Source organism: Pongo pygmaeus, chromosome 15 (assembly GCF_028885625.2).
Source record: "Pongo pygmaeus isolate AG05252 chromosome 15, NHGRI_mPonPyg2-v2.0_pri, whole genome shotgun sequence".
Taxonomy (NCBI): Eukaryota; Metazoa; Chordata; class Mammalia; order Primates; family Hominidae; genus Pongo; species Pongo pygmaeus.
In genome coordinates this window covers 18,809,449-18,817,802 of record NC_072388.2, presented here as the reverse complement: position 1 = coordinate 18,817,802, position 8,354 = coordinate 18,809,449, and the positions used below count along the sequence as shown (strand labels likewise).

Below are 8,354 nucleotides of genomic sequence, written 5' to 3'. Positions count from 1 at the left end.
ATTATTGTAATCCTGTTAAATTCTTTTGTCTTTTTCCTACATAAGCAAGAACTTAATTTTCAGCTATGGAACACTGACTCCATTTCTGTGGTGTCTGTGTGTTACCGAATGGCCACTCCTAGCCTTTTGCTTGAATCAACTCTTTAAAACTGGATTGTGACACTTTTGATTATTTCAAATTGATGCTGCAATCCATGCCTACATCACAACTTGTCTTGAACTAAGCACACAATCATTCATACCCTCATCATATACACAAACATATTACATACATTAGATATACACCCATAAAATACACCTTAAATCCCTTGCACAGCATCAATCACATGCACAGTCTAGATCACACACACACATATCAATCACACTATACTTACTCTGTGCACATAACATATATGAATGTCACACACATTGGAGTCATATAATTTATTTAGGGAAGGGAAGATTGTTCAGCTTGGGTATGTATCAAGAGAGTCAATATCAGGAAAGTCTTGGGTTAGTCAAGAACAGATGCCATATGAGCTGAATGTTGACAAAACTATAAGAGTAAATTAGGTAAATGAAGACAAAAGTGTATTCCAGGCAGAGAAACAACACAGGCAAAGTTATGGTATCAAGAAATTATGCTATTCATAACTCTAAGTATTTGGAAAACATTGACAAATAAATGCAAGAGGGAGTGGTAGGGACTATTGATGGAGGCTGGGGCCGCTACTTAGAAAGCACTAAATACTCTACCAATACCTGAGGATGTGCATAGACTTTCTAGTTGCTGATAGGTTCTACCATCTTTAGGTCTTCTATGCTATCAACATACCCATCCATGCTACAATGGAATTCAATGTAGTTGAAGCTCCTGCTCTCTGTGTAGCTATTTTTGGAATTCTCCTGGTGACACTTGAGTACTTTGAGAGGATTCTGGACCCATACATATGCATTTCGGAAGCGATCCATCCAGTTGTCACTAGTGCATATATGCTCGATTTTGTACCATGAGATATAGATAAACATGTGAGAGCTCTTGTCTTTCAGAGCTTCATTTTCTCTCATGAGGACATCACATTTGTACTCTTTGAATTCTCGACTTGGACTTAAGTAGTGCTGTTTCATGAATTCTCTCCAAGAAACTTCCTTGCTCTGTACAAGCAGTGTGCATAGTATGCAAAGCAGGGCCAAGAGTGTGCCCCAGATCTTTAGAGACGATGCCATCTCAGTCACCAGGGCCACCTGCATGTCCACAGAGAAAAGAAAAGCATTATCCAGATAATGCCCAGAGAGCTGAACTCCACCTTAAAATTCCTTCCCCACCGGTCAGGCACTTGGGTGCAATTTTACTATATGGTTCCCCGATGAGAAGATGATAATTCTCATTAGAGAATAGAGTTTCTAATAACTGAAAACACGCTTCAGCCTGTGTGAGCGAAACACATAATTAGAAAAAATAGATGAAGTTCATTTTGAGAATTCCAACCATCTCCTCTCATCCCTCTCTTACACCCAACCTGAGGAGCCAATCACCCTCCAGCTGGCTCCTTTTTACCAGACCAACTCTCAGGAGATCATGTGTCCAAAAGAGAATGATATTTTAAGGTTTATGTCCTTGAAGTGGAAAGGGTTGTCAGATTTTAAGGAAATGTAGAAGATGAGTAACTACTTGGGAAGTGGTTCCTAGGTAGGAAGGCTTCGATTCCCTGAAATGACAGCCCAGCCTGCAATTACTTCTTGCATGCTTCTCCAATTACTTAATGATGCTTCTCCAATCTTGACTTCCTTATAACACTTTCTCCAAAGCCTGAGTGGAACATATGTTCATTACTAACTACCCATATTCCTTCTCAGGGGTCATTCCCCTAATTATCACTATTACAAATGATCTTGGTTTGTCAGAGCTGCTCCTTGAAAATGTCATCATAAAAGAACTCCAGTTTTGAGGTTTTTGTTTGTTTGTTTATTTGTTTTTGAGACAGAGTCTCACTGTATCACCCAGGCTGGAATGCAGTGGCACAGTCTTGGCTCACTGCAACCTTCACCTCCAGGGATCAACAGATTCTCTGTCTCAGCCTCCCACGTAGCTGAGATTATAGGTGCCCGCCACTATACCCAGCTAATTTTTGTATTTTTTTTAGTAGAGACAATGTTTCGCCATGTTGGCCAGGCTAGCCTCAAAATCCTGGCCTCAAGTGATCTACCCACCTCAGTTTCCCAAAGTGCTGGGATTCTCAGGCATGAGCCACTACACCCAACCAGAATTCCAGATTTGAAATATTCCTGTAATCAATCAAGTACCAAGACTAAAAGAGCCCCCACAGTGGCTTCTGTGGTGATAGCATGGAGTGTGGGGATCTTTTTGAAAGAGTCTGCCATTTAAACCAGTGCTCTGTCCTCATTTACCATGAGAAGTGTTCCTGCCCTTACTGAATCTCTAACCTGATTCACAACTCTGAGTATTGGTGTCCTCAGATGGACTTAATAATAGCTCCCTACAGACCTGCAAGAGTCTAATGAGACGCATGTATTTGAGAGCACTTCTAATGATGTCAAATGTCCACATCAGACACAGAACAAAGGGTCGGTACTTCCTATCTGTGGAACCCTGTCCTGATGATAAAGACCTACAGAGGATAGAAGAGCAGGATGTAAGCAGTTTTAATGCATTATGTTTGAGAAGACTGGGGGTGAAGGAAGGGAGGGGCAAGGAAAGCCTGTATCAGTGGGACTGAGGCTGACCAGAATTCAGGCCTTTGTTTCCCATGATTTGGATCCTTCTCCATTTTTTGCTATCTCAAAGTTCAATCAGCCTCCTTCCAGTGCTCCTGGCTGTCCCCTGACCATCCTCAGAAGAGCCCTTCTTACCCTACTCAGACTCCAAGTTCAGGTCACTGGTTGTAGTTGGGATCAGTGTGTGGATCTGAAGAGCAGAGTCTGAGTCCTCCTTTCCTCAGAGCCCTGGAAATCTGCAGCAGTGGAGAAAGGAATAGCAGGGGGAGCTGCAGCGCTCCAGCTGATTGGTAGTGCAGGTGGTGATGGGGAACAGCCTTATTATGTGAACCTGTACCTGTATCTTCTCATCTGGAACACTTGAGTTTATTCAGACAGTGGCCTCAAGCAAAGGCTACAAACATCAAAGACTGACTCCAGGGCACAAAAGAAGTGCAAGACCCTAGAGTGAGGTGACCCCAGAAAGGGGTTATCTGGTGCTATCAGTAGACAGCAAGAGACCTGGCCTCTGCACTCAATTTCTGACAAAGTTCTGGGAAGTCCCTGGAGGGTTACGCTACGTTACACAGAAACTTCTCTGAGGAAAGCCACTTATAACATTGTGAACTGTGGGACTTTCATTGAGAGGTGAAAGAGTATCCAGTGAAACTGGTGGCCAGATAGTTATGATTAGGTAGCCAGTATCTGAAGTTTTACTAGGCAGTTTGTTATTGTCGATGAAAAGAGTCGGCTGGGTGTGGTGGCTCATGCCTGTAATCCCAGCACTTTGGGAGGCCGAGGCGGGAGGATCACCTGAGGTCATGAGTTCAAGACCAACCTGGCTGATGTGGTGAAACCCCATCTCTACTAAAAATACAAAAATTAGCTAGGCGTGGTGGTGGACACCTGTAATCCCAGCTACTTGGGAGGCTGAGGCAGGTGAATCGCTTCAATCTGGGAGGCGGAGGTTGCAGTGAGCTGAGATCATGCCATTGCACTCCAGCCCAGGCAACAGGAACAAAACACCATCTCAAAAAAAAGAAAAAAAAAAAAGAGTCAAACTCTGTAAAATACTTGAAGAGATTTATTCTGAGCCAAATATGAGTGACCATGGCTCATGACACAGCTCTCAGGAGGTCCTGAAGACATGTGCCCAAGGTGGTTGGAGCACAGCTGGTTTTATACATTTTAGAGAGGCATGAAACATCAATCAAATACATTTAAGAAATATATTGGTTTGGTCCAGCAAGGCGGGACAACTCAAAGCTGGTGGGGAGTGGGGGGGCCTCCAGGCTATAGGTGAATTTAAACATTTTCTGGTTGACAACTAGTCTTGTCTAAAGATCTGAGATTGATAGAAAGGGAATGTTCAGGTTAAAATAAAGATTGTAGAGACCAATTCTTTTGAGGTCTTATAGTGGCTGCCCTTAGAGACAATAGATGACAAATGTTACCCTTTCAGATTTTAGTTAATCTCTTTAGGATTGGAAAGGTCTGGAAGAAAAAGATTTAGCTATGTTAATAGAGATTCTTTACAGATGCAAATTTTCCCCCACAAAGAACAGCTTTGCAGGACAATTTCAAAATGTGGCAAAGAAACATGTTTTGGGGCAAAATACTTTTTCTTTTTTGTCCGGTAGTGTTATGCCAGAGTCAGGTTGGAAAGTAAAACGTGATACACAGGGTTAAATATAACTCATCTGATGAGAACTGATGATTTGTAGGGCATGACTCCTCAGACCCCTTAGATACGAATTTGGGTAAGACAAAAAAATCAGAATTTAGTCCTCATTAACAATAACCTTTGCTGACGCTATCGTGCTTACTGCCTTAGTAAAATGTCAGGTAGCCTAGCCATAGTTTCCACAATGTTCCTACACATCACATCTGACTCTGAAGTATGCGTCACAAGGTGTTGACCTAGTTGTTTTTCAGGAACTCAAGACTCAGCCCTAAACTCAGCTCATGCTGATCAAGACCACCAGCCCTTAAACTGAGTTTGTGTGAGCATCCCATGGATGACCTTTCCCTATCACATCTGGAATTTCCACCACGCTTCATACCAACTCCCCCTAAATTGGTATATGCGACGAATATTGTTTCAGTAACAGTAACCAAAGGTTTCACTTATGGATCATGTAAGATACTTGAATGTATTTTCTTTTTCTATTTATTTATTTATTTTGGAGACAGAATCTCCCTCTGTCACCCAGGCTGGAGTGCAGTGGAGCAATCTTGGCTCACTGCGACCTCCATTTCCCAGGCTCAAGTGAATCTCCTGCCTCAGCCTCCCAAGCAGCTGGGACTACAGGTGGGCACCCCCACGCCCGGGTAGTTTTTTGTATTTTTGGTAGAGGTGAGGTTTCATCATGTTGGCCAGGCTGGTCTCGAACTCCTGACCTTAAGTGATCCGCCCGTCTCGGCCTCACAAAGTGCTGGGATTACAGATGTGAGCCATTGCACCTGGTCTTGAATGTATTTTCTATCAATATCTGCAAGGCCACTCCTACCTGAGCCACCTTGGTTGAGTTTGTCACTGGACCACCTAGCTATTAGAATGTCAGAATACTCCGTTGATATCCAGAACTTTTCTTCATACTTCAGCTCATGTCAAGCAATCATTGACTAATAGGGAATCATGTGCTGATAGACTCTGTGGGGCACAGGAGAGATTGTTCCTATGGAAATGAACTGGGGTCTGATCATCCAGCACAGTAAGATCAAACATCCAGGTCTGCAGCAGGAGAAAGGAGGGAGTTTATTTGCAAGGAGAATCTTGTGGCTCACACTGAAGACCTGACCTCTCTGATGACTTCAGGTAAGGGTTTTTTTAAAGGTGGGAAAAGGCCGGGTATGGTGGCTCACGCCTGTAATCCCAGCACTTTGGGAGGCCGAGGCAGGCAGATCACGAGGTCAGGAGATTGAGACCATTCTGGCTAACATGGTGAAACCCCGTCTCTACTAAAAATAAATTTTAAAAAAAATTAGCTGGGCGTGGTGGCGGGCGCCTGCAGTTTCAGCTACTCGGGAGGCTGAGGCAGGAGAATGGCCCGAACCCGGGTGGCAGAACTTGCAGTGAGCCGAGATTGTGCCACTGCATTCCAGCCTGGGCAACAAAGCGAAACTCCGTCTCAAAATAAATAAATAAATAAATAAAGGCGGGAATAAATTTCAGGAAAGCAAAAGTTACAGGCAAAATAGTAAATTAATATGTGGAGATTACACATTAGTTTGGCTGAATAAGGCAAGATCTTGAAGCAGGGGCTCACAGGTCATAGGTAGATTCAAAGATCATCTGATTTGCAATTGGTTAAGGAGATGAAAGTTTGTTCAAGAATAGGGAGTCAGCAGAACAGAATGTTAGCTTTGGATCATGGGTGTGACTTCCTCCAGGCCACTCGAAATAATTTAGAAGAACAGTGGTGAGAGTTTAGTCCTCAGTTTCCCCCTTATCTGAGGTCTATGTGCCAGCAGATCTGTTTGGTGGGGGTCTGAGTTTCTGAAGAACTCAGGGACGTATGTTAAGATGTTATTTTCAGTTTCTATAGGGAACCAAACATCCCCCGATTCTAACTTCCCTGGCTATTGTTTTAAGCTAGTATTACCTTCTTGCTTATCTAGTTCCTCTTTTTTCTTTTCAAGGCTAGCTAAGAAATTGAAGATTTTCCTCTATTTCCATGCTTGGTTGGGGAGGGTGCCTTGCTAGCCTCTAAGATAGATCCCTGCTCTGTGTTATTGCCTTAGAGCAGGTTCTGTGCATCCTCCTACTCTCTAGGTCTTTTGATGATAGGGAAGAGATAAAGGAAACAATTCTGGGCATCTGGATTTGGATGACTTGAGAGGCGATTCTGAGAGAAAATCAGTTGTTTGTCATGTGCCCACACATCCAGAGCTCTTTCCAACAAGTGTGCATTATCTATTGAAGACTTAAATTCAAGTAGTGACTCAAGGAATGTAGAGAGAGGTGGGAGAGAGAAGCCACCTGAGCAAACGTTTGAAGAAGCAAGCTAAGAAAGAGCTCTATAGCTTTTCAAGGCATCATATCTGATGATATATTCTAGTACATCAGTGAGTAATTTTGAGAATTTTTAGAAGTAATGCATTTGAAAGTAGTTTTAAAACAATAAAATATAACCAAATGCAGGCTTGGCTGCTTGCAAAACCAATAACAAGGACAAGATGCAGTGAAAAGAAAGTAGCTTTATTCCAGAGCTAGCACTGGGGAAGTGGCCATGGCTTGTGCCTTAAAGGAACCATTTCAAACTTTAGCCTGGGGAGAGGGGCTTAAAAGGGAACTTGCAGTGGGTGGCATGCAAAGGAGTGGTGCTGAGTACAGGTCTGCGCGTTTGGTTCAGGTGGCTATCTTGAGTCATGGTCCACCTGGAGCATGGGGTGGCATCATCCCCACAATGGCCAGGTTGTTGACTAACTGCTTTGAGGTAATCTCTGGAATTTTGCAGCTGGGTTTCCATGCCTGTAATCTGTCTCAAAATTAGTCCCTAGAACTTCTAAGTAAGCACATATTTAGATACAAGCATACAGTCAGATAAACGTATGTGATGTAAGGGAGTGTACAGTGGGAAAGCAGGGAGAACAAAGACTCAGTATGTTTCAAAGCTATATATTAAGACTGAGGAGGGGAAAAAATTTCTGCAGCTTGCTTCAAGGTTATATCTTGAGGCTAAAAAAGGAGAAAAAAGCAAAAAGTTTTAAAATGCATTTTTCTTTTCTTCCTTTTTTTTTTTTTGCGATAGAGTTTTTGCTCTGTTGCCCAGGTTGGAGTGCAGTGACACAATCTCGGCTTACTACAACCTCTACCTCCTGGATTCAAGTGATTCTCCTGCCTCAGCCTCCCAAGTAGCTGGGATTACAGGCACCCGCCACCACACCTGGCTATTTTTGTATTTTTAGTAGAGATGAGGTTTCACATGTTGGTCAAGCTGGCCTTGAACTCTTGACCTCAGGTGATCCACCTGCGTAGGCCTCCCAAAGTGCAAGGATTACAGGCCTGAGCACCGTGCCTGGCCTAAAATGCATTTTTGAAGTTCAGTTACTTGGTTACAGCTCCCCACTGTCAAATCCCATCCATTTCTATGGAAAGTGGTCAGTGCAGTCAATCTGGCTACTTCCTGCTGAAAAGAGGCATAATTAGGAGGTAATGGGATGGAATCTGCTTACCTGGAGTTGGAAATATTCTCGAATTCCCAGATTGACAGTGGGAACTTGCTGGAGCATTTTGGTGTGGGGAACTAAGAGCTGCTGAGAAAGTCTGTCTTGCATCCCCACACAGACAGCACAACAGCAATAAAATCGGTAGCAGCTGAAGAAGACACTGAGTAGAATGCCAATTATACTATATATGAGTCTTCCACGCACTAGGGAGTTGACTGAAGCATGCCATCACAAGGCCTTGGGATGAGGCATCTATGGCGGAAATATCGTTATTTAAGGCCTTCATAGCTAGGGTTACACTGTGGGAATAATCTGATACACACACACACACACATAAGACTCAGTCTTAGTTAATGCACATGTGCCACCTTGGGCTGCAGGCAGGATTTCTAAAGCCATACAGTTCTTTAAGGCTGTCTAATCTGTAGGGTTTCTTCAGGGAGAAAGGTGATGGCAGAGTGAGTGTTATTAAAGGCAGCAGCCATATG

The 8,354-nt window shown here is 43.3% G+C and overlaps 1 protein-coding gene across 1 annotated transcript; it reads right to left on the bottom strand.

The window, feature by feature from the left end:
- Nucleotides 1-408: 408 nt before the first annotated feature.
- Nucleotides 409-2,953, bottom strand: EDDM3B (epididymal protein 3B). Its single transcript, XM_054449093.2, has 2 exons — nt 2,851-2,953; nt 409-1,224 (listed from the first exon to the last, which is right to left on the bottom strand). Exon 2 carries the CDS (start codon nt 1,204-1,206, stop codon nt 763-765), a length of 444 nt encoding a protein of 147 aa, XP_054305068.2. The 5' UTR covers nt 1,207-1,224; nt 2,851-2,953; the 3' UTR covers nt 409-762.
- Nucleotides 2,954-8,354: the final 5,401 nt, after the last annotated feature.

What these genes read in the sequence shown, in the direction of transcription:
- EDDM3B (XM_054449093.2), bottom strand. Translation starts at nt 1,206, where the DNA reads ATGGCATCGTCTCTAAAGATCTGGGGCACACTCTTGGCCCTGCTTTGC.